Here is a 26,808-nt window from a genome sequence, read left to right as displayed (position 1 = left end):
CCAATTTTTCCCACTAATAAATTAAAGTTGTTTTAATTAAATATTAAAACAATGTATATGGGTTTAAGTTTGACTATTTGGAAAAGCAAAACAGAAGTCGTAATTCCAAATAAAAAACGCCAACTCTCCGAAAAAAAAATTATATTCAAAACGTCCGCGTTGCTTGCCGGCCGTTTGTTTATTAGGGACACCTTTTCATACCTTTTATATTTTACAATTCAAAACGAGGTATTTTCTACCTCGTTTCTTCGGGTCCATTGTAAAATCGAGGATTTATCGGCAGATTCTATCTGTAATCACTGTAATTTTTTTCGCCCAATTATGCTGTTTAGGATATGTTTTAGTATGTTTTCAATGTTATATTGCTGATGGGATAGATCTACGCTTTTTGTTTGATCCTTACCATTTAAAGCAATTTGTAAATACATACATATATCGTTTTTCGTACCACCTCCAAAGTTTACGCCTACGTGCACCACAGCACATTCTCGAAAATTTTATGAAAATCGGGTAGAGCCCATCTAGGAACATTTGATAGGGTACACAACAACCGTTGTCTCGCAAATTAATTTGCAAGCCAATGCGTTCTTATGTTAAGCAATATAGCGAAATTCACCAACAAAAACATGGCCAATTTTCACCACGGGATGTTGCTGAACATTTTCTAAAAATTTCATGAAATTAGGTTCAGTAGTTCTGGGAAAAGTGTTACGTTGTCATGAGTTTTCAAGAAATAACATATTTAAAAAGTGGGCATTGTCGGGTATTTTGCCTGTAAATAAGTTCATAGGATAGTGTCTCCTAAAATTAATTGTCTCCCAAAAATAATGCTCACACCGATGATTTGATGCCGATACTTCCATAATTTTTCAAATACAGTCGAAATCGCTTATAAAGTCGTCATATCGATTATAACGACGAAATACAAAGCTCGCAAATATCTGCTACCCTTTATAGCCCATACAAAACAAATATCGCTTAAACCGACGTATTGGCTATAGCGTGCAATTATTTCGGTCCCTTAACCGACGTTATAAGCGATTTCGACTGCATAGCGTTTAAAAAAGTACACAGGGGAGGTACCCCACACCCCCTCCGAAATTCATCAAAATATGCTATCTATTTTTACCATGGAACAATTTTGAACATTGTCTGCAAATTTCATGCAAATCCGTTGAGTATTTTTGTAGATATAACATATTTAAAAAAGTGGGCGTGGTTGGGACTTTAGGTCCCAAATAAGTATGTAGGGTCAGAGACACAATCACCATTGTCTCGCGAATTATTTTCAAACCGATACATTTGTAATATTTGCAAATGCAACGTTTAAAAAAAAACAGAGCATAGGGGAGCTACCACGCCCCCTCCGAAATTTAACAAATTGTGGCCTGTACATTCCCGGAAAAATTTCAGGAAAATAGGTTCAGTAGTTTTGTAGATGTATGGTATTTAACAAGTAAAAAAGTATCAGTTGGCTTTGCCGACAGAGATATACCCTCAGCCTATGGGAATTGAAACTTTCATCAACGTACAGATCGAATGTATATAGGGTCTTTTGAGAATTTTGTGGCCCTTTTTGGACATTTGCATTTGCCGAAAAAATGTTTAAAGTTCAAAAGTGTTGCAGATTACTTAAAAGAATGAACCGACACAGTCCATCATGGAAGTGGATCTTAATATTTTTTTGATAGATATTGCGCCCACTAGTCATTTCAGGGGGTCATCGTTTAACTTTTGGACCAGCATGTCAGGAAGCATGGACTTGTCCACGGAAAACATATCGCTGTAAACAGGACCACAACTAACAGCATCGGTATTTCCAAAGGATCTTCGAACAGACCCTAAACTGCACTTGAACACAAATATTAAACCTTTGTGGGGGAGTTACCCTAAGGAGAGGACCGATATGAGACATTTTAGAAGTTAAACTGAATTTGGACATAATATTAGGAGATCCAAAGTTTGTTGGGCCAAATTGTTTCAAGAGAAACCGGCCGTACATTTTTAGTGGCATTTTAAAATATTGGGGGGAAGAACCGGAAATTGTGGACTGGTATTACTCATCTCCGAACTGAAACTATTGGGCCGATTCCGTACAGCGAGGCGAGTCATGTCGCGTCGTCTATCGTCTCTGCGACAAAATTTAAAAAATGCACTACGTACAGCGATAGAAAATAATCGTCGACAACAAGTTATTTTTATTTTTTTTTTATTTTATTTTTATTCGTTAGTAAAAATGAACGGCGACAGCTAATTTGTTGTCGCCGGAAAATGAACATTAGGGCGACAAAATTTGATGTCGCCGTGCGACTTTTGCCATACGTAATGGAAAAATTGCAACTGGCAACGCGACACGACTCGCCTCGCTGTACGGAATCGGCCCATATGTTTGGACAAAATATGACGAAGGCCAAATTTTGGACCAAATCGGTTTATCAGTTCCAGCCAATACATATGGTACCGTCGTAATTGAGGGAGAGAATGTAAGTGGCTTTAACAAAGTGATTCGAGAGCAGGTCTCACGGTGAACATATACGAAATTTTGTGTAGGAGGTAAACGAAGGAGTGGACAAATATAGTCCATATTCGAACCTGATCTATCTATATCTGGCAGATATATTAGGATGTGTAAAGTATGGACTAAATTGGCCACTCCCTCCAAAAATTACCGAACATTTTTGAACTTTTGTGGGGGAGATACCTGAAGAAGTAAACTGATATGGCTTAACTTAAACTATTTTTTAATGAATATTGCGAAGGCCAAATTTTGGACCGAATCGGCAGATTCGTTCGAGAGTTATCTTGCGCTCCAACCACTACACACGGTGTCATAGAGGTGTCTGGCATCTTTCAGGCTATTTTCTCGGGAAGTATGCACTTGCCCCTGATGAAACTTGTAGCGTCGTATGGGGGACAGTGAATACAAGTTGATACAACAAAAATCAAAGCGATTCGAGAGCAGGTCCTAAACTGCACTTTTCCGAATTTTTGTGTGGGAGGTACCCGAAGGAGTGGACCGATTGAGTACACATTGGAATCTCATCTAAGTCTGGTAGAAATTTCACGATGCAAAGTATGGACCAAACCGGTTACTCGCTTGTAGAGTTACCGTGCGCACAAATGTTCCGAACATTTTCTAACTTTTGTGGGAGAGGTACTGAAAGGAGTGGACCGATATAACCCATCTTCGAACTTTAACTAAGTTCGAAAAAAATATTACGAAAGCCAAATATTGGACCGAATTGGTTGATCAGTTCGAGAGTTATGGTGTGCTCCAATCAGCCAGACAGACTGACGGACATGACTAAATCGGCTCCAAATTGTCTGAAACACATTTCGTCAAACATACTTGGGGTCTAAAACCGCTATTTGTATGAGGCACATCTTGTCCGTATGATAGTGTATATACCCTCGTTAGCATAAATGCTGAGGGTATAAAAAAAATGTTCTTAACAATTCTTTGCATCATTAATTAATTTTGTGTATCAAAAATGTGGTGAATATAACAACAAAACTTCAGTTTGGAATATTAAACGATAAATTGAGTGCAAATCCAATGTGCGCATGTATTCCATCTATACAGCCGCCTACACCAGGGAATTTAGTTTTTGAATAAAAATGATTATTTTGTCTTTTCTCTTCCTCCGTCAATTTCGAAACGATACAATTTTCTATCAAGTGGACGATACCTTCGACAATGTAGATTGAGCCATGCAATTGTAGTTTGTAATCATTGCATTGGACTTTTGGAAACTTCCCTCCGCAAAAATCTCAACGCAGCGCACCCTTTTAAAAGCCATCCTTTAACGTCTCCAAAATGTAAACTACGGCATTCTTTGGCAATCGAAAACACGCCATAAACCTAAAATAATTTACTGATTATACAGATCTTTCCAACATGAGCATCAACTTACAGTGCAGATGGCAATTGCAATGGATTCGACTTGTCCCTCAAATTTCTTCTAATAGATACCATGTCCTGTACTGTTCTTCATTATCAAAAAATAATTCCACTGAACTTATCATTTTAAAAGTTTTTTTGCGAATTGTGCCTTTTGAATTTAATATAGAGTTACGTTTATCGACAACCCAGTTGGGTTGACACCATTAATACAACATTTCATCTCAGTTGTGCTGACAATTGATAACGCAACTCAAGTTTAGTGTCAATGCATAATCGACCCCTTAAACTATTTTTTAATGAATATTATGAAGGCCAAATTTTGGACCGAATCGACAGATCCGTTCGAGAGTTATCTTGGGCTCCAACCACTACACACGGTGTCATAGAGGTTTCTGGCATCTTTCAGGCTATTTTCTCGGGAAGTATGGACTTGCCCCTGATGAAACTTATAGCGTCATATGGGGGGCAGTGAATACAAGTTGATATAACAAAAGTCAAAGCGATTCGAGAGATGGCCCTAAACTGAACTTTTCCTAATTTTTGTGTGGGAGGTACCCGAAGGAGTGGACAGATTGAGTCCTATTGGAATCTCATCTAAGAAATTTCAGGATTTGTAAAGTATGGACCAACTTTTGAACTTTTGGTGGGGAGGCACCGGAAAGAGTTGGCCGATATAACTACGGTGACCAATATTTTTTGATGAAAAAAGAGTACACATACGAGGGCTACTACATAAGTTTCTGGGCTAGACAACAGCTTAACATTTTCTAGCATAAGCGTACTCAGTACGGTTTGACTACCACGTATTGCGTTTTTTACAGGACTTGAAGAATTAATTTGCAAAAAATATGGAATTTACATGTGAACATTTTCGTCCGAAAATTTTTCACAATTTTCTACGTGATGACGACGCGATGAAGCAACATCCTATAGTTAGTAGACAATAGGGATTCGTAGTCTGAGTTGGGGTCGAGCAATTATGCTGTAGAAGGAGACTAAGTCGAAAAAATAACTTGGCTCCAACTCCGTGCAAAAATTTTGTTCTACATTTATCAAAAATGAATTTCAAGAACTCTTTTGATCCAATTAGTACTCTAAAGCAAACTTAAAATTCCATGACAATCGAATTATATTTTCAACTTTAGGGTGAATTTCGGAGCTGTGTCGATTTCTCAGTATTCAATAAGAAATGTACAAATATTTTGGAATATTTGTTTTAGATCCCAAACATTCTTGATCTAGAATATGATCAATGATATTTAAAGAAGATAATGATCTCAAATTGCTCATATTCCCGAGCGAAAGCCTGGCCACGTCAGAACCTGTCACACAAAGTTTCAAATTTCGACGATCTTGTATTTTTATTATAATCGTAGAAGTTTTAAAAAAGAGGTTTTGTAGTTGTGTTTTATATTCGACAAATGTTATTTTCAAGGAACACCTCAAAAAAAGGCCAACATATAGGAACAAATTGGAAACTTGTGTACATTTTATTCATATTGAGTGCTATTAGAAATTATCCTCGGAGTCGACTCTGGAGTGGGAGTCGTAACAAAAATGGCTCGACTCCAAAACGTTAGTAGTCACACGTAAAAGGTTTGTCGTAAAGTAAATTGAGTTTTTGTGAAATTGATTGTAGAGGAGCTCTATCTTTCCCGCTCTCTACCAAATACTCAATATATTTTACCGCAAACTTTATACGTCCAAGAGAAACGACACCATTTGTCAGACCAGGCGACACGTGCCTCTAATTCTGAAAGTGGCGTCCTCATTGGCCGTGCAAAACGTAAAGCTCTATCCTAAAAATTCAATTTACTTTACTGAAAATTTTGTACGGGTGACTACTGACATAGCTCTGTGAAAAAACTGGTTTAATGAATTCAATCGTGGTGGACGCTCGCTCAACGAAGAAACTGCCGTTGTGGCAGAAAACATTGATGCCGTAGATATAACCCATCTTCGAACTTAAACTAAGTTTGGGCAAAATATTACGAAAGCCAAATATTGGACCGAATCGGTTGATCCGTTCAAGAATTATCGTGCGCACGAGACAGACGGACGGAAATGGCTAAATCGACTCCAAATTGTCTGAAACACATTTCGTCCAAACATACTTGGGGTCTAAAACCACTATTTCGATGAGGCACATTTTGTCCGTATGAAAGTGTATATACCCTCGTTAGCATAAACGCTGAGGGTATAAAAATAGTGGGCGTGGTCAATTTTTCTTTCCGTAAAAACCTACTAAGTTGGACTATGACGAACATTTCAAAAAAAAAAAATATCCAAATCGGTCCAATCGTTGTCAATTGATGCAATTACATACGAACGAGATTTAATTTTAATTAATTGAAAATCCGACAAATGCTCCTTGAATAAGTACAAATGGCGTAGTGAAAAAGGTGAAAAGTGGACAAGGCATACAATAATTATTTAAAAACATATTAAAAATCATTGAAAACATATTACGAATCATAGAATATTTATAATTTAAAAGAAAATGCATTTTCTTTTTTACACAAAAAAAAAAAACAAAATATTTATTAATTCAAAATCAAAAAAAAACCTTTATTTTACAAGAAATATAAGAAATTAATAAAATAAGAAAATATATATATTTAAGCCAAAAATACCAAGAACTTATTAAAAAAAACCCAAAATGATTAAACTTCAGCATAATTAGAAGAAATATATAGAATAGTAACAATGTGTGTTAGTAAAGAATAATATTTTATATATTTATGTATGTATAACAAAATTGAAAAAGAAGAAACAGATAACAAGTTTATACATGTTTTTACATTTTACAATAGATATTCTCTTAAATGGTCTTTGCTCAGCAATTATTAATTATATGTATTTTTATATAATTTCCCATTTTCTTCTGGAATAAAACATTTTGTTTTTAACAAATTTTCTTATAAAAGAAGATAGAGAGATAGAGATGTGTGTGTGTGTGTGGAGAAAGAAGAGTTGTTGAAATGTGAATTATTTTCATTTTAATAGTTTTAATGTTATTGTAATTTGTTAAGATTAAGATATTGGTTTATATTGTGGATAATATGGGAGGGCTGTGTAGATTTGAATAACAAAAACATTTAAATTATATAAATTTAAAAGCAAAAACAAAGTTTTGTGATTTTTTTGATTCAGAAGAATTAGGCCAGATAATTTGTTGATTAGCAAGGTGATTAATTGGCATATTTATGTATATATGTATGAGTGTGGCGTGGCAAAAAATTTAATTTTGATTTCATGGATTTTCAAAATTAGATTTTGTTATTTTTAGTGTGTGTGTGTGTGTTATGTGGAGGGTAGGATATTTGGAGTTTGTTAATTTTTTTGTTTTGTTTTTGTTTTCGGTTTTGTGTGTAAAGAGGTTATACAAAATTAGTTGTTGTTGTTATTATTTTCCTTAAGTTTTGTTGTTGTTCTTGTTTTGTTTGTTTAGGAAATAGCAAAAAATTGTTGATATCGCAAAAGAGAAAAAATAGATTTACAAAAATAAGACAGCGGCGGCTTTTTTAAATATTCTTTTTACGTTTTTGTTGTTGTTGTTTTCATTGTGTGTTCGTTTTCTTTTTTTGTAATTTTTTTCAATATTTTTTTTTTTTGTAATTTTTTGTATTTAAGTGGGCGGCAAAAATTTCCATTTTTTTATATTTTTACAAAAAGGAAAACTATATAGTGTTTGTTTGTTTTTGTATCGTTTAGTATTTTTGTTGTTGTTGTTTAGTTTAAGGTAAGAGTATATATATAAATGGCTAGAAAGCAAGCAACATTTTTCCAAAAACCAAAAAATATGTTGCTTCAAAGGCATTTGTCAAACTGCATAAGGTGCATTTTTTGTTGGTAACGAATGATGCTGTGAATGGACAACTATGGCGGCTGAGGATGATAATGTTGTTGTGGTGGTGGTGGTGTTGGTGATTGCATTGAGAACACCAGCAGCGGAGGAACTGGTGGAAACACCTGCCATACTATTAAAACTGCCTAATACGCCTTCGCCTACTCCTCCGCCTGCCAGTACACTAACTCTGGTGTTTTTTAAACACGACTTAGTTGTGGTAGTGGTGGTGGTGGCAGTGAGACCTTTACTTCCTGGATGACTGCTGCTGGTGATGGCGGTGTTATGGCTATTCGTGGTCAACTGTCGTTCGCTAACAACAGTTTTTGTGCGTTTTTTTAATTCGATTTGTTGTTGCTGTTGTCGTTTTTCACGCCACCGATCCAGAGGTGTGTAGCAACACTTGAAAATTGGCTGTTTACGTTTACGTTGTTCCGTTGATGAGGACGATGATGAACTAAGGCTAAAACTTTGCGCTAAAGATGAAGCCGTTAAATCAGTCTGTACACCGCTGCTACATAAACGTGTCTCCATTGTATAGAGGGCTGGTGGTGGTGCTGTTGTGGCTTGTGCTGTGGGCATTGTTGTTATGGGTGCCAAGTGGCGCATGGAAGAGCGCATAGGTTGAGCCAGTAATGAAGTTTCGGCGCCCAACAATGGAGCTGGGGCCTTACATATTACTGTGGGTGGTTCACATTCATGCAGCTCAAAGGAGTGGGCCGATGAATGATCCTCAACATAACACTCCTCATCGTCGTACTCCTCATTGGAGGTGCGTGTAGTGGTGGTGGTAGACGGTCGAAATTCATGTGACGAAGATTCGACCATGGCAGTGCAATAGTTGGCGGCAAAATTATTTGTTTCCAAATAATGGCAGGATTGAAATATATAATCATCCACAAATTGTTGTAAGGCCAGCGGATCACAGGCTGCTGCGGCCCGAGCAGCCACTGCAGAATCTAGTATGGATCCTTCGGAATAATGCTCGTGTGTTAGGCGGGCGCTAGTTTGTGTAAACGGATGATGATGCGAATGGTGGTGATGATGATGTTGTGGATGAAAGCATTGATGTTGGCGTTGATGATAGTGCGAATGCATTTGGCTATCGTCATCATCGTAATCCTGTGACTGTTGCTGTTGATTCAATGAGGCATAACGCCGTATACCTTTGTGCGATTGTGACGATGGTGAGTATATCACAAGTGATGTGGCTGTGGGTGAATCAACTAGGGGACCTGCTGGTGATGAGGGTGGTGATGAATGTTGCTTGCTTTCCATGTGGTGGTGAGTAGTAGCATCATAGCAGACATCATCATGCCGCTGCTGATGCCGCTGTTCAATATCATGCTCAGAATCATGATCACCATGAACTCTGCTCTGCGAGTGCTGGGTAAGCTCTGAAAAATGTGCAGAATAGCTAGAAATATATTGAGGTAAACTGGAAACTGGGGGATGTGAGGTGGAGGAGGAACAGGTGGCATGGGATTGGGCTATTATGTTTGAGGAAGCATTAGTAACATATTGTTCAGGTGGTGTGGGTGGCAAGGCCACAGTTAAATTTTTAGCCTCTACTAAGTGGTGTGATGTTGAGGCAACAATTTCAGCTTGACTCTGAGTCATGGATTGAACAGCAGCCTTAGAGAGCATGAATTGCTGCTGTTGCTGGTGCTCACGCTGTTGCTGTTGTTGTTCTCTAATAATAAGCTTTTGTTGTTGTTGCTGACGCTGTTTTTGCTTCATATCAACAATTTCTATTTCTTCAATATCACTAAAACTATTTAATTGTTTCAACAAATAATGAACATCATTTCGTTTCCAATCACTACTTGTGGCACCATCATCATCCTCAACTTCCATTAATACCTTTTTCGGCATTGTTGTGATGCTCTCCAAAGATATTAGGGAAGATGAATCAGTGGTTGTTGTTGTGGTTCTAGATAATGACTGTGATGGTTGTTGGGATGTAGTGGTTTTGGTGTTGTTGGTGGTTGCGGTGGTAGTGGTTGCTTCCACATTGGTTCTATCGTATGAGAAATTAATTTTTGAATTATTTACAACGAGGTCGGTATAATGATGTGAGGCCAATCTACGTTTTAAACTATCACTTAATATGGGCATCCCTACAATGTGGTGTTGTTGCTGTTGTTGTTCATGGGGATGTTGCTGCTGCAGTTGTTGTTGTTGTGATCTTGTAATGGAATCAGCAACCTGTAACGGCGACTGCTGCTGCTGTTGCTGATAATTGTTTATTACCGGCACTGTATTGTCAATAATTCGATTAAATTTAGCTAATGCCGTATTCAATGGTTGTTTTTGTGTTAATGATGTATAAGTTGTTGCTGCTGTTGTGGTTGTTGTTCTAGCAGCAACGGCGGCGGCTGATGATGATAACGACAATGACGTTGAGCTCATGAGAGTGGTAACTGCTACACCATCGGCTGATGTAAATGATCTTGTTGTTGTTGCTAATGTCACTGCTGCTGCTGCGGCTGATTCGCTTGTCACAATGGCGGCAGCGTCATCTGTTGTAGTAGTTGCTGTTGTTATTTCATCTGCTATTATATTAAATTTATTAAATTTTTGTTGTAATTGAGGCACTGTTGTGACGGTATCTAATTTATTTTGTCCATTCTCATCACTTCCCTGCTGCTCCCCAGCATCGGCGGCTATGGCATGGCGGGCGGCAATGCGGGCTTTGGCATTATTGGCTGTGGCATTATAGGCTTTGCTGGTTGTTGTTGTTAACCTCAACTCCCTATCAGCAGCCGTAACCCCTCGACTAGACACATGCTGCTGCCCTACTTCTTTTTGGACACGAGTTAAACTCAAATTCCGATTCCAATTCAGATCACCATCAAATTGTTGCTGTGGCTGTTTGTTGTTGTAATCATTATCAACACTACGTCTTAAATTATCCATCATTTCACTAACATTTAAATTTAATTGTAATTTTAATTGTTGTTTTAACAACAATTGTCTACTCTCATTTAATAATGCGCTAGTTGTTGGAGTTGTGGCTGCTGCATCGGAAGTTGATGCTGCGGTGGCGGCGACATGCTGCTGAAGGCCACGCCTACTATTCATCATCATTATTTTATTGGTAGTATTTAAATTGGTATTAGCTAAATTTCTATTCAAAATTAATTTCCTTGACGACGACGACGAAATGCGTTCATTATTGTCGCTCCCCCGCGATTACCGACTATCACGGGTGGAGCGAGGCCTTCCCTAACTGGATGTGGAGGCAATTGGTGATACCGGTGATAGGGGACTGCGTGCCGTTTCTCTCGGACACCCGCTTAATGTTATCACCAATTTCCGTGAACCAGCCTGATCACGATGCTCACATAGCCAAACACCCTGCCAGGTGCCCAGAGATAATTTACCATCCGTTATGGGGATTGTCAATGAACTGCCAAGAAAGCAGGCTTTCACATGGGCAGGCTGCAAAAGAATAAACGACGAATTATTATTGTAAGCCATATTTAAAAATCGCAAAGTTCAACTGCGTACCATATCATCAGGTCCTTCGCATGAATGCCTATAGGGTAAACCTTCGGGAACTATTTTATTTAACATCATTTCCATGTCGTCTCTGTATGAATATAAGAGAAATAAAAATATGGTTATTGTGACTATGTGAGTACATTACTGAAGGAAACACTTTACCTGACATCTGGATCCCAACTTTCATTTAACGCTAAACTCGCTGATGTGTGTAAAACTGTAAAGATGAAGAAACAAATAAAGGATTTGTTTAAAAATCACGTAAACACTTTGAGGAAAATATACGAATGCAAAATGATGGGAAATTGGTCTCATATAGTTGATAGCAGTAATTAGACTGAAATAGCAACTTAATATATATGTATATCTCATTAGCATGGATGATTCTTTTATAAAGAATTGGAAGGTATATGAAGGAAGGTATCACTCGGATCACAAGATTCTACTTTTCCGAATTTTTTGTATATGAAGTCAAACAGTGTTCCCATAGGAATCGCAGGAGAATAGATTTGAACAAATTCAGAGCGCTGGCGGCTTAAAAACTGTGTGAAAAAGTCGATAGAGCTGTATATGAGTCGTTCAGTGCACTCAACTCACTTAACTCAACCTTTTGAAAAATCTTAAATTTATGTGTCAAAGCCCTTGATATAGTCATAACTTTTTATATTAAAAATAACTTTCCTGAATAATAAAGATTAGCACCTTTAAATGACGTAGGGGATGGAAGATACCAAGGAACGGTCCTGACCGGCTTTAACATGGCAAAGCCCAGGATTTATCTTGGTCCCTCTTTCATCTCAAGTGGACTGACCTCCCCGTGGTGTCACCTGGGGAACTGCCTTTAACACCCGTTAAAGGTAGTGAGCTAACATGTGCCGCGCGTTCACCCATAAGAACGTTAAAAACTTAAGTTTGTGTGTCGGGTTGGTAACCCTTCCCTAGAAAAAAACAGCCTACTATGAAACAACGAAAGAAAAGAAAAACAAATCCCTCAAAAGTTGACGACCCCCGCAAACGTTTTAAGGACCATGATCTGCGAATCTGCACCTGGAATGTTCGCACTCTTTATAGAGAAGCTGCAGTTTACGCATTGGCAGATGTACTTGTAAAGTACAAGGCCGACATTACTGCCATACAGGAAATACGATGGAACGGAAAAGGCGTCACAACAACACCTAAAGTTGACGCACTGTACACGGTGTGCTTTAACCAAATATAAATGGAAGGTGCTTACACCTGGGAAGTTTTTGCAGATTCTGAAACTACAATGCTCATAGATGAGAAATATCAAGAAACAATAAAAAATCGCCGGAGGGATTTTCAAATAAATCGCGGTTTAAGTTCACATGTTTAAGGGTTCTTTAGGTTTTCACGATTTTGCTTGGAAACCGCGAGCTCTATGTAAATGAGCCTGAAACAAATGTTGTAGCTATGAAAATTCTCCACAAGATTGACCTTCATGATTTTTTCGAAAGTTTTACCGTTTATGAGATATAGAAGTTCAAATTGAGACAATGCACTGACTGTATCGCCTCCTTATAAAACAGTATCATGCTCAGTGCGCCTTAACTAACATTTGATGAAAACCGCTTACACATGGGAGGATTTCGCGGATTCTGAAACAGCAATGTTCATAAATAAGAAAAATAAAAAAACAGAAAAAATCGCCGGAGGGATTTTTAAATAAATCGCGATCAAAATTCACAATTTTAGGGTTTTTTAAGGTTTTCACGATTTTGCTTGGAAACCGCAAGTCGTATCGAAATGAGTCTAAAAAAAATTTGTAGCTGTGAAAATTCTCTACAAGAGTGGCATTTAGGTTTTGTTCGTAGGTTTTACCATTTTTGAGATATAGAGTTCAAATTTTTAGGTTTTTATCTTAAGTCTTTCAGATTTTGCTTGGAAACGGCAAGTCATATCAAAATGGGACTAAAGAAAATGTTGAAGCTGTGAAAATTCTATACAAGATAGGATGATTTATTTTTTCCTAGGTTGTACCATTTTCAAGATATATTAATAATTTAATTTTATTGATTTAATTGATGGCCTACCAACCGAGCTGTTTAAAACCGAAGGTGACACGCTGATAAGGTGTATGCATCAGCTAGTTGGCTCCATCTGACAGGAAGAACGCGTACCCGACGATTGGAACCTGAGCATCCTGTGTCCCGTCCATAAGAAAGGAGATAAGACTTTATGCTCCAACTATAGGGGCATAAGTCATCTCCCTACCGCCTACAAGATAGTGTCAGGGATATTGTGCGAACGACTAAAGCCCATGGTCAACAAAATAATTGGACCATACCAATGCGGCGTTAGACCTGGCAAGTCCACCATTGACATTGCGGCAATACCACCTTTTTGTCGATTATAAAGCAGCCTACGTTCAAAGGTATTCCATGCAATGTCTGAATTTGGTATCCCCGCAAAGCTCATTCGGCTTTGTAAAATGACTCTAACTGACACAAGATCATCAGTTAAAATAGGAAAGAACCTCTCCGAAGAGTTTTGTACCAAAAGAGGTTTCAGACAAGGAGACAGGCTTTCGTGTGATCTTTTCAACATCCTGCTAGAAAAGGTTATACGAGAGGCAAACGTCAAAAGAAGTGGCACAATCTACACCAGTAGCCACGTGTTACTTGCTTATGCTGATGACATAGACATCATGAGACGATCGGTAAAAGAAGTAACCGATACCTTTATGAAGGTCGAAGGAGAATCTGCTAAAGTGGGTCTGGCGGTAAACGGCGAGAAGACCAAGCTGATGGTGTCGACGCCCATTGAGATCGGACCAATTGTTGAAGTGGGTTCCCATAATTTTGAGGTAGTAAAAGACTTCGCATACCTCGACACCGCCGTAAACACAACAAACGACATCAGTTGTGTAATAAAAAGAAGAATTGTATTGGCCAACAGATGCTACTTTGGCTTAAGTAAGCACTTTAAAAACAAAGCCACAACTCGTCAAACAAAAATAACGCTTTATAAAACACTGATACTACCCCTGCTGATGTATGGTTCCGAAGCCTGGGTATTTGCGCAAGCAGATAAATCAGTGCTTGGCGTGTTTGAGAGAACAATTCTTCGAAAGATCTACGGACCGATCTGCGTTGACGGTGAATATCGACGTCGTATGAACCACGAGCAGTATCTGCTATACAACGACATTAATATAGTTAAACGTATCGAGATGCAGCGATTGCGTTGGCTAGGCCATATCATAAGAATGAGCGATGATGAACCCGCTAAAAAGGTGTATCAATTCGAGCCACATGGCGGTGCACGCAGAATTGGCAGGCCAAAGAATAGATGGCGCAAACAAGTGGATGAAGAGATGAAAAGGCGCGGTATTCCAAAAAGCGAAGCACGAAACAGAGAGAATTGGAGATCTTTTCTTAGTTCGGTCTATGGAACAAATGTTCTGTAATGGGCCAGCTAAGTAAGTACCTTTAAATTACAAATAAACAATGGCAAATATATAGATATGCAATGGAAAGCATACATTTCATCATCGCTTTTCTCAACTTTTCGTTTTATGGAGTTAATCAATGTGTGCATTATGTCATTAGCAAAACTCTTTTGACATGCAGGTAGTTAATCACAGAACAAGGTCAGAAAGGCGAAACTCAGTACTAATTGGCATGTCTATAAGATTAATTTCAATAAGTACAAGAGTGAAATCAAGAAAGCTAAGCGAAGGTCTTGGCTTAGCTTTTGTGAGTCTATAGAAAGAGTGAACAAAGCGGCCAGGTTCCCAAGATACTATCAAAGAATCCAAAACCATTCAATAGCTGTCAATCTTATAACTCGCAGGGACTGGAAGCAATCCTGACGGATATTTTTAATGCCTGTCTGTTCCTCGTACATATCTGATCGATGGAAAGAGGTGGTGGTTGTGATGTGGTGGTCTTTGCTGTTATTGTCCGTTGAGGCTGATCTAGCAATGAAGTTTTGACGCCCAACAACGGTGATGGGGCCTTACATATTGCTGTGGGTGGATCACATTCAGCTCAAAAGAATAGGCCGATGATTGATCCTCAACATAACACTCCTCATCATCGTACTCCTCATTGGAGGTGCGTGATGTTGTGGTGGTAGAATGTTGAAATTCACGTGACGAATATTCGGAAATGCAATTGTTGCCGGCAAAATTATTTCTTTCCAAATAATTTACCATTCGATGAAAGTGTATATACCCTGTTGAGGGTATAAAAATATTTTTTTTTTGTATTTTTATACCCTCAGCATTTAGGCTGACCCCAGGGTATATACACTTTCATACGGGCAAAATGTGTCTTATCGAAATAATGTAAGTCCAAGTATGTTCGGACAAATCCGTTTCAGACAATTTGGAGTTGATTTAGCCATCTCCATTAGTCTGTCTGGCTGTAGCGCACTATAACTCTCGAACGGATCAGCCGATTCGTCAAAAATTTGGCTTTCGTAATATTTTATCTATTTATATCGGTCCATTCCTTCCGGTACTTCCCAACAAAAGTTCGAAAATGTTCGGAAAATTTGTGCGCGCAATAACTCTCGAACGAATTAACCGATTTGCATCAAAATTTGGCCTTCGTCACATTTTGTCCAAACTTAGTTTCAGTTCGAAGATGGGCAATACCGATCCACAACTTCCGGTACTTTTCACGATGTTTAAAAAATGTCACTAAAATGGTATGCACGATATCTCTTGAACGGGGCAACCAATTTGGTCCAAACTTTGGATCTCCTACTATTTTGTTCAAATTTAGTTTAACTTCTAAATGGCCCATATCGGTCCTTTCCTTAGGGCACCTCCTCCACAAAAGTTCAACATTTGTGTCTAAGTGCAGTTTAGGGTCTGTTCGAAGATCCTTTGCAAATGTATAACGATGCTGTTGTTGTTGCCCTGTTTACAGCGATATTATGTTATCCGTGGACAAGTCCATGCTTCCTGGAAACTAGTCCACCAGTTATACGATGACTAGACTGCGGAATCCTATGCAAATGCATATATGGTTAGGATGGTCGTAGGGAAAATCTGATTAGACAGAAACTCGTTTTATCAAAAAATAAATCGAATTAGGCCCAGAAATTTGTGCATATTTTGCATATCGTGCATATTTTGACAAATTTGCATAAAATGAGCATATGCAAAAATATATACAAGGATTTGTGGTCTAAAAATCCCACCCAAATGGCTGAAATGTGGTATTAAGTCTTCGTTAGGGGTATGAAACTTTACACCTGAAATTTGTCCGTATGGGTCCAACGTCTTCATATAGCCCCCATAGAACGGTACCACCCGATTTTCGATATTTTGAAGGTAGTGGCCTCAACATCACACTTAAATAGCTGACATTTTGTATAAAGTCTTCGTTGGGAGTATAAAACTTTCCACCTGAAATTTGCCATTATAGGTCCACGTCTTCATATAGCTCCCACATTACGGTACCTCCCGATTTCCGGTATTTTGACGGTTGTGGCCTCAATAACCCGTAAAAATGGCTGAAATTAGGTATTAAGTCTTCCTGGGGGTAAACAACTTCCCACACAAAATTTGTCGGTTTAAGTTCATGGCCCCCATAGAACGATACCTCCCGATTTTCGGTATTTTTAAGGTTGAGGATGCGGTTATACATTTCTTTATTTTACTGACTTGTCTGAAAAGAAGATGAAAGTTTCAATTTACATAGGCTGAGGGTATATCTCTGTCGACATAGTATGTATGGGCTGAAAGAGGATCTCAATGATCTCAATATCTGTTATAGTTTCCGAAAAATAGTTATTTCTCCAGAAATTTACAAAAATTACGTATTTTCCAAAATGAATAGATTGACCTCAAAACAAACTACATCACCGTTCCGGCCAGCAGCTGCCACTTCAGTGAACATGTTTGTTTGTAGGTACAAACCGGAATGCCTGCATCGGATTCTTTTGGTCCGTTCTGGGATGAAAGAAAAACCAGAAGCAACGTATATGTGCTCAATTTGTCACATCCGCATCCATCACACACAAACTTCGGTGAGGTGCAACATTTCCCGGGAATAATGTGTGCATCTCAGGAGTTGCTCTGGTCTCGTCCATGTAAAGGACATCCATAGGGACTATGTTCCTGCATGCTGCGTGAACACAGCCCCCAGTGAGTGAGTCGTCGTCGTCAGATTACGAAACTCCCACAACAGTAGCTGTACACGCATTATTTAATAGCAGCCCAGAAAATGCAGCCTTTTTACAATTTAATTGCAATGGACTCCGGGGTAAGATCGAGGAAATAGTGGACTTCATGAGTCGGAAGAATATCATGGTCGCGGCGGAGCAGGAAACCAAGCTTAACCACAACCACAGCTTACAACGTTGTGATTGTTACGACGTACTGGGGAAGGATCTCACCAGAAGTGAAGGTGGGGAGATTGGCTATACTATTCCACTGGTCTGTTCAATACAGACATATCTCGCCTGAGCAGGGCTCTAATGACCCGTACATGGAATGAATGAGGGTAGCAGTCAGGTGGGGATCTGCCGAGGTAGAGTTGTTTAACGTATAATTCCGACCATAAATAGCTGTACTCCCTCCCGGTTATAGGCCCAACATTAGACCGCTTATGGAAGGTCATAACGCACTGGTCTTAGGAGATATTAATGCCCATCATGAGTTTTGGCATTCGGTCCTGGGAAATGTCCAGAGGGGTATAGTGCTGGATAAACCAATTGATAGCTCTACATTTTACGATCGCGTCACCTGGTCTGAAAAATGACGTCACCTGGCAACCCGTCGTTTCTCTTGGGTCAGACCATCTCCCCATAATTATCTCCATCATTAGACCGGCCGATTTCATCCCCTCTGAACGCTGCACCTTCATCAATCATGGGAATGCTAATGGGCCTTGCTTCAGATATCTGTCCAGTAGTGCGATTCTCTAACACATTTTTTGAGTTGCCGACAAAAATCAGTAAAAATAAAACGCAAAATTATGAATGAAAATAAAAGTTGACAACACTCCTGCTATCGGTAGAACTTTACAACTGCTTATTATTCGTCGCGAACTTACCGAAAAACATCGTTAATTACCGAAATTATAAGCATTTTAATTTTACCGATAATTTTCGGTAACTCAAAAAATTAGATAGAGAATCTCACTACAGACATGATTAGCAAATGAGCGTGATGAACTTCGTCAAACTAACTCCAGTGACGCCAGAGTCAGAGAGCTGACACTGAAAGTTAAAACGCTGGTCGGCGAGCATAAGCGGAACAAGTGGATAAATCATCTGAAGTGTTGCAACATTGGAGCCGGTATAAGGGCATTATGGGCAACGGTTAGGTCACTCTCGAAGTTTGGAAGGAGGGAAGATAGGCGACATTACGTTGACTTACCCGAAGAGTTGCACAAGATACTTTAATCGACAATTTGTCGAGCATCCAGGCAGTGACAGGGCGAAAAGAAGAGTACTACGTCGCGGAGGAATCACCTCCGAATTTTTATTTGTTTAAATTAGGGTTCATCTGTCCATTGAACATTTAGGTCCACCGCTTATATTATTGTTTTTTTTTTTTTCTTTCAGCCATAGGATACGGATATTTAGCTGTCGGCAAAGCCGGGTGATAATTTTTTTTTTTACTTATTTTAGTCATAAACTGTTGAACATATTTTCTATACACTGACTTTTTTTATAAGCATGTTCCACTTATTGTGGCATAACCCTACATAGCCTTTTAAAGTGATTAATTTCTTAGCATGTCGTTCGGTTTGCATGCTATTATTTACATACATACGTACATACGTACGTATAAAATGTTCTTCTCACTTTAACTGTCATATTGGATAATTAAACCTTCGTCTTATACAAATAACTCCAATAACAACAAGAACAAGAAGAAGAAAAATTACAACTCTTTAATCACTTCATTGTTTTTCTTGTATTTCTTGGCATTTCCTTTAATACTTCCATTTGTTTGTTCGAGTGTGTGTTGGTATGTGTGTTTTTCTTTACTGCGCAAATTCTTTTGTAAGTTCCGTCAATTAAGTATTGGCTTGAATAATGTGTCACTTTAGTCAAATGACATTGACCCACATGCATATATTTTTGCTTTTAACCTGCTTTGCTAGGCTATGCTAGCTAGAGCAGACCGAGTAGCACATAACTGAAATATAAAATACATTTACACTCAAGGAAGTAATGTTCGTGGAAAAGAGGTGATAAAAGGGTTTATGAATGAAATAAAGGATGAGGGGAATCAGGGTCTATAGACCCTTTGTGAAAGAAAGGGTGCTTTTCTGTATAAAGGAACGGTACTTCAATAGACACTTTTCATTTCATTTATTTATTCATAATCATTAAGCCATATGGCCAATTTAATTACAAAGCAGAATTAATTAATGGCACGGTGTTCTTAAGATCCTTTCAAAAAGTAAGGGTGCTTCTATAGCACCTTTCTGAAAGAAAGGGTGCTTCTATAGCACATTTCTGAAAGAAAGGGTGCTTCTATAGCACCTTTCTGAAAGAAGGGGTGCTTCTATAACACCTTTCTGGAAGAAAGGGCTGCTTCTGTAGTACCTTTCTGAAAGAAAGGGTGCTTCTATAGCACCTTTCTGAAAGAAAGGGTGCTTCTATAGCACCTTCCTGAAAGAAAGGGTGCTTCTATAGCACCTTTCTAAAAGAAAGGGTGCTTCTATAGCACCTTTCTAAAAGAAAGGGTGCTTCTGTAACACCTTTCTGAAAGAAAGGGTGCTTCTGTAACACCTTTCTTAAAGAAAGGGTGCTTCTGTAACACCTTTCTGAAAGAAAGGGTGCTTCTGTAACACCTTTCTGAAAGAAAGGGTGCTTCTGTAACACCTTTCTGAAAGAAAGGGTGCTTCTGTAACACCTTTCTGAAAGAAAGGGTGCTTCTGTAACACCTTTCTGAAAGAAAAGGTGCTTCTGTAACATCTTTCTGAAAGAAAGGGTAATTCTATAGCACCTTTCTGAAAGAAAGGGTGCTTTTATAGCACCTTTCTGAAAAAAAGGGTGCTTCTATAGCACCTTTCGGAAAGAAAGGGTGCTTCTATAGCACCTTTCTGAAGAAAAGGGTGCTTTTATAGCACCTTTCTGAAGAAAAGGGTGCTTTTATAGCACCTTTCTGAAAGAAAAGAGTGCTTTTATAGCACCTTTCTGAAAGAAAAGGGTGCTTTTATAGCACCTTCCTGAAAGAAAGGGTGCTCTGTAGCACCTTTCTGAAAGAAAGGGTGCTTCTATAGCAACTTCCTTCTGTGGCACCCTTCTGAAAGAAAGGGTGCATCTATGGCAGCTTTCAGAAAGAAAGGGTGCATCTGTGGCACCTTTCTGAAAGAAAGGGTGATTCTATAGCACCTTTCTGAAGGAAAGAATGTTTCTATGCATCCTTTCTGAAAGAAAGGATGTTTCTGTACTCCCTTTCTGAAAGAATGGGTGCTTATTTGCTATGCCTCCTTTCAGTTTATCCTATTTAAAGGAACTAACTACTCCTTTGATTTTGAATGTCCTTACTTTCACTCCAAGGTTGTTTCTTTCTCATTTCAATTCATCCCCTTCCTCGAGCGTAAATCATTTATAAAGCTCAAGGTCTTTAACAGTCATACACCTCTTATGCCACACTTTTATATAAAAATGTATATCATTCTACAATTTACATATGGCCATATACAATACAGCTGTCATCTGTACATGCAATAACCGCATACATTCATACCGGTATGTATGTATGTGAGTAGCTACTTATATTTTGAGTTTTGTCGATAGACATGAATTTAAAAACGTGTGAAAATTAGTTTTCTGATTGAAATGCATTTTTACACGACTTCTGAAATTCGGAATATGTATTATTATAGAGGAAATCAGTTTATAGAGATCACTTGAAGGTAAGGAGGGTGGAAGATAACCATCGGTGACCAATTGCTTTCCACATAAAATAAATATTTCCAATATGAATACAACAAAATACACTATTGTATGATCGCTTAATATCCGAATATGGGATATGCAAATAAAGATGAAAAATTAAAATCACAAGGAAAACCGTTGATCAAAATTTCAAAATTATAACCGCATAGTACGAATAATAAATAGGACCACAAGAAGTGGCTGTAGAACATTCCTAAAACTGCACTTAAGAAACATTTATAACTTATAACTTTTATAAGGGAGGTAACCGATGTATTGTCCGACATAGACCTTGTTGCAACTTAATGTAAGTTTGCAAGAAATTCGGCCAAAGTTTCGTTCTAATCGAATACCCAATTGGTAGGCTATCGTGCTCATCAGTCCTTTTAGTTGAAGACGGCAGAAGTTTTTTTTATCTCAGGTAACATGGACATGGCTCCGAAATAATTTTACCGTCGTAATAGGAACCGCGAAGAATACCTGCAGTAAAATCTAAACAAAAAAACTATCTGAGATTGAGAGTCTAAATTGCTAAATTTTTGACATTTTGTGTGAGAGTTAACCGTTTGAGTGGGCCGATATAGTCCATATTCGAACCTTGCCTATGCCTTGAAGAATTATTACGATGGGCAATACTTGGACTAAATCGGTTAATCCCTTATAGAGTTATCGTACGCACCTTTTTTGAGTAAAATTTTGAAATTTTGTGGTGGAGGTATGCGAAGAGAAGTTGACCGATATGATTCATCTTCTGTGGAGGAAGGTCGTGTAGTCGCTTATAGAAAAACCTACCGATTTTATATAACAACATTTTCATTAGGAAAACCAAATAGCCTTCTTTAGGAAGAATTACTGGCCTTCTTTGGGAAACCGTACTGGTATTCTGGACAAGAGAATAAATGGGCGGTGTTGTGCGGAGATTGTGAGCAATGTGCCTGGAACTATTCTGGCATTGTAAATGTTCAGAAGGTTGCTATAACAAGATCTGAGTTGTGCCAAGAGGGTTCTGGTTGATCTGGGAAGTTGCATCTCGCTGTCAGAGATTGCTGGTGGATGTTGATTAAGGACTTTATTAGAGCTGTCCCGCCAGTAGCGCCTGATGTCCTTCGGATGTGTCGTGGAGGAGTATCTTGCATCACAATCTGATGATTGGGGTTACTAGGCAGATGGCAGGCCAGGAGCAACTTTCTAGCTAGCAACACGTTATGTTGCTGTACCGACAGTACCCTCGACATCAAAACACTGCCGGTAAAATCCGTAGAACACTATTTTCAACTACCTGTAACTTGCCACTGGGTGTCACTCATAAAAGATGTCCAAACGGGATCTGCATATCTCAGAATTGAGATATGTCGCTGTGATCGTCTCTTTATCTTTGCCCCAAGTGGTACCTGCCAGCGCTTTCAGGACCTTATTTTGGGCTTGGACTTTGGTTTTTATAAGCGGCGTGATTTGTGAAGTTAAGTAAATTGGCGAACACAACACCCAGGATCTTCGGGTTCTGTACAGTCGTTGTTATTCTTCCATCGACACTTTTGTCTAGTTCCGTTCTTAACTCACGTGCACATGATGTGAATAGGGTCTTTCCTGCATGAAGGCTGAGATGGTGGCTAGGTAATCATTCAATCTACATCTACTCCAGATGACATGATCGTGCAGTCATCTGAGTAGGAGACCATCTTAATGCCTTAAGGTGGTGCAGGAAGCTTCGCAAGGTAAAGATTGAAGAGGAACGATGACAGAATTCCACCTTGCGAACACCCTTTTTTTGTGGAATCCATAATGTCACCCATCAGAATCGAGTGATTCTTGTTGAAACCATTCACAATATGTGTTGTTATTTCGTTCAAAGCTGTTAATGGCTAGCTAGTTGGAGGTGTTCGGTCATGGATGGTAGCAATAGCGCTTCGAAAACTTTGGCAATATGTGATAATAGGGAGATAGGGCGATATGATTTTCCAGAGTTTGCTGGTTTATCAGGTTTTGAAAGTGGGTATTACCAACAGGTTTACTGAGAGACTAAGTAGTTGCGACCGGAATGCCAGGTCTATTTGGACCGAGGTACTTTAGCATCACCGGGAAGATGCCGTCTGGACCGTGAGCTTTTGGTTTCGTCTTGGAAATTGCGGCTTCAACTTCAGCAGCCGTGAAGGAGCGGGGATTGTACTCGCGTGGGAGTTTCCTGAATTTCCGAAGGGTTGCTCTTCTAGTCCTGTTCTGCGCGGTGGGATGGGCAATGCATTGCTTGTACAACTTATTTGCTGAACTGTTGGGAATTGTCGAAAGTTATAGCAATGTTACCCTGGTCGTTGTGTACGCCGGATAGACCTTTGATGACCATAAATTATGTGGACCAGCATCGCAATTGTTAAGGTGATTGATCCATTTATCATGACGGTGCTGGTTGACCAGACTTTTAATCTCTGCCGTCAAGGATGCAATCCTTTGGTCATCGGGGCTAGTAGCACGCAGGTAGCGTTGATCAGCAAGAATTGCTGCAGCCGTGGGATAACCGGGTCTACACTGCGGAATTCTTGAAGCTGGCATATGACGCTTGGCCGCCCGGAGAATAGTATTCCCTATGATATTCTCACCCTTTCTGGCACATGAGGGGGGCGCCTGTTGACTAAGTGCAGTTTCAACTTCATTGGTGAAGCCATGCCAGTTGGCTTTGTTGTAGTTCATGAATGTGCGTATACAGGCTCCATAAAGTCGATAGTCTTCTCCACCGTTATATAGATGGGGATATGATCAGAGTCTAGGGCCACATGAGTTTGCTAGGATGTTGTGGTAATAAGCGACGAGCTGACGGTAGTAATGTCAGGGGAGCTTGCACAGTTGGCCGTTAATCTGGTGGGGACATTTTCATTGATGGCTGCGAATTCCGAGTCGTCTATTTCAACTGGAATACTGAGCCCACGTTCGTTATGGGCAAGTGGCGAGTACCAGGTCTCATGATGCGCGTTAAAATCACCGAGTACAATCCTGTTATCACTCTCTAGGAGGTATTGAATGGATGGATGTTAATTTGACTCTATGCTGTTTATGGGCGGGATGTAGACATTGACTATCTCCAGCATGTTGCCTCCGGTTCGCACTGAGATACCTCGAGGTATCGGTCGTGAGGCCGGGACGGGATGAAGATATGAAGACGTTGTGGTCTTCTATACGAAGGCCTACTACACCTTTTTCAGATGTAATTCGAATTATTTTAATTGTAATTCGAGAATTATATTTGTAATTCGTAACATTTCATTTGTAATTCGAGAATTCCATTTGTAATTCGAATTATTCAATTTGCAATTCGAATTATTCCATTTTTAATTCGAAATATTCCATTTGTAATTCGAAATATTCCATTTGATATTTGAATTATTTTATTTGTAATTCGAATTATTTCATTTGTAATTCAAATTATTCCAGTTGTAATTCGAATTATTCCATTTAAAATTCGAATTATTCCATTTGTAATTCGAATGATTTCCTTTGTAATTTCAAATAAAATAATTCGAATTACAAATGGAATAATTCGAATTACAAATGAAATAATTCGAATTACATGTGGAATAATTCGAATTACAAATGGAATAATTCGAATTTCAAATGGAATAATTCGAATTACAAATGGAAAAAGAATAATTCGAATTACAAATAGAATAATTCGAATTACAAATGAAATGTTAATGTTCGAATTAAATCTGAAAAAGGTGTAGTCCCACTGGTCTTTTATACGAAGACCTACTGGTCTCCTTTAAGAAGACAAACTAGTCTCTTTAGAAAGACCTACTGGTCTTCTATAGAAAGAAATACTGATCTTCTATAGAAAGCCTATTGGTTCTCAATTCGAAGAACGACAGGTGTTGAATGGACCTACTGTACCTATAAGATGATATATTGGACTGCTATAAGAATACCTGCTGGTCTAAAGAAGACGAATAAATCTTCCTAAAGAAAGCCCGTATTTCTTCCTAAAAATACTAATTGTTCTTCCTAAAGAAGTCTTCCTGTAAAAGACCAGTTGGTCTCCCTGTAGAAGATAAGTTGGTCTTCCTAACGAAGTCTTCCAAAGGAAGACTAGTTGGTCTTCCTGAAGAAGATTAGTTCGTCTGCCTGAAGAAGGTCATTCGTGCTTTACATAGAAGACCAACTGGTTTTCTATAGCAAGACCTACTGGTCATCTATAGGAAGACCCAATGGTCATTTATAGGAAGACTCACTAGTCTTCTATATGAATACCTACTTGTGTTCTATAAGAAGACATAATGGTCTTCTATAAGAAGACTACTGGTCTAATATATAAAAAAACGCACTGGTTTTCCCTATGAAGACTTACTGGTCTTTTATGGTAAGGAGGACATACTGGTATAGAAGACTCGTCTTTTATACGAAGACCTACCGGCCTTTTATACGAAGATCTACTGGTCTTCTATACGAAGACCTACAGGTAGGAAAACCTAGTGGTCTTCTCTCCGAAGACTTACTGGTCTTCTATAGGAAGACCTACTGGTCTTCTATTGGAAGACCTACTGATATTATATAAGAAGACCTACTGTTCCTCTATTGGAAGAACGACTGGTCTTTTATGGACCTACTGGACCTATAAAAGGATCTACTGGACTTTTATTAGAACAGCTACTGGTCTATAAAAATATCTATTGGTATTTTATTGGAAGACCAACTGCTCTTCTTTAGGAAGATCAAGTAGTCTTCCTTTGGAAGAGTCCTAATGGTCTTCTATTCGAAGACGTTCTGGTCTTCTATTGGAAGTTCTACTAGTATTCTATAGTATATCCTAGTTGTGTTCTATAGGAATATCAATAGGAATTCCGAAGATTTACTACTTTTTAGCCGACATTAATCTATCTCCATAAAATATAGTGGTGGTCATAAGACCAATATTTGATTACCATAAATAAATGAATAAACCTATTCGACAAATATCGCCCTAACTCAAACAATTTCCTCCTTCATTTACATATCAAATAACCGAAAAGATCTTTGGAGGAGTATGGAATACCCAGTGAAAATGTGTCCCCAGGCATTTTCTAGCAATTCCAATTAACTAAACACATTGTAATTAACACAAATTACTTGGCCATAAAACTTCAAGTATGTCGATTACTTATCACATACACACATAACAACAGCAACAACAACAAAGTGGAATCAAACGGCAACGATACGGAAAAGAGGACATTTATTATCTGACCAAAAATGGACAAGAAATTGTCATTTATGTTCGGAGAAATGAACACATTATGACAATTTGTTTGTTTAATTATTGTTGTTGGCAAGGGGGGAGGGGAGCCGTGTACTGCTTTATTAAGTTTACAAGAACAATAATAACAACAATAACTATTATTAAATTAACACACAAAGGGATAAGTAGAAAAAAAACAATAACAACAACTACAACTAGTTATACCTGTGGCCCAACCATGCCACTGCCAGCCAACATTCTGTCATCATGGCCCAACATGGCCCCCAGCGATAACTTCAACAACTCCAGGGAGATTAATTAGCTTTGCACATTTCAATATTCAACAACAGAAAGAAAATGGAGGAATGAAAACATAAAGCCATGAACTACGGCTACACGCACACATATCCTCCCTCCATTACCCTTAACAACGCCCTCTGCCGTGGCAGAAAAAAACAAAGTCCACTACTA

General features: G+C 38.6%; 2 protein-coding genes and 1 long non-coding RNA gene across 4 annotated transcripts in view; 1 reads left to right on the top strand and 2 right to left on the bottom strand.

Moving 5' to 3' along the window:
- Positions 1 to 26,808, top strand: part of LOC141395336 (uncharacterized) — a 109,377-nt gene that overhangs the window by 37,007 nt on the left and 45,562 nt on the right. The gene's annotated exons all lie outside the window — the stretch shown is intronic.
- On the bottom strand, positions 7,621 to 10,841 carry LOC141395331 (uncharacterized). The gene has a single exon (XM_073971001.1). The coding sequence runs from the start codon at positions 10,839 to 10,841 to the stop codon at positions 7,728 to 7,730; it is 3,114 nt and encodes a 1,037-aa protein (XP_073827102.1). The 3' UTR covers positions 7,621 to 7,727.
- LOC141395335 (UPF0047 protein YjbQ) overlaps positions 10,329 to 26,808 on the bottom strand; it is a 180,370-nt gene continuing 163,890 nt past the window's right edge. For both annotated transcript variants that reach the window (XM_073971007.1, XM_073971008.1), the window contains exons 3-5: positions 11,421 to 11,475; positions 11,265 to 11,346; positions 10,329 to 11,195 (exon numbers count right to left, since the gene is read on the bottom strand). In XM_073971007.1, coding sequence (XP_073827108.1) covers positions 10,980 to 11,195; positions 11,265 to 11,346; positions 11,421 to 11,475 — 353 coding nt within the window. In that variant the 3' untranslated portion in view covers positions 10,329 to 10,979. The remainder of the gene's footprint in view (positions 11,196 to 11,264; positions 11,347 to 11,420; positions 11,476 to 26,808) is intronic.

Source organism: Musca autumnalis, unplaced genomic scaffold, assembly GCF_047663935.1.
Source record: "Musca autumnalis isolate F117 unplaced genomic scaffold, ASM4766393v1 scaffold_2, whole genome shotgun sequence".
Lineage (NCBI taxonomy): Eukaryota > Metazoa > Arthropoda > Insecta > Diptera > Muscidae > Musca > Musca autumnalis.
The sequence above is the reverse complement of the archived record's forward strand: the minus strand, read 5'-3'. Positions and strand labels throughout refer to the sequence as shown.

What these genes read in the sequence shown, in the direction of transcription:
- LOC141395331 (XM_073971001.1), bottom strand. Translation starts at nt 10,841, where the DNA reads ATGATGATGAATAGTAGGCGTGGCCTTCAGCAGCATGTCGCCGCCACC.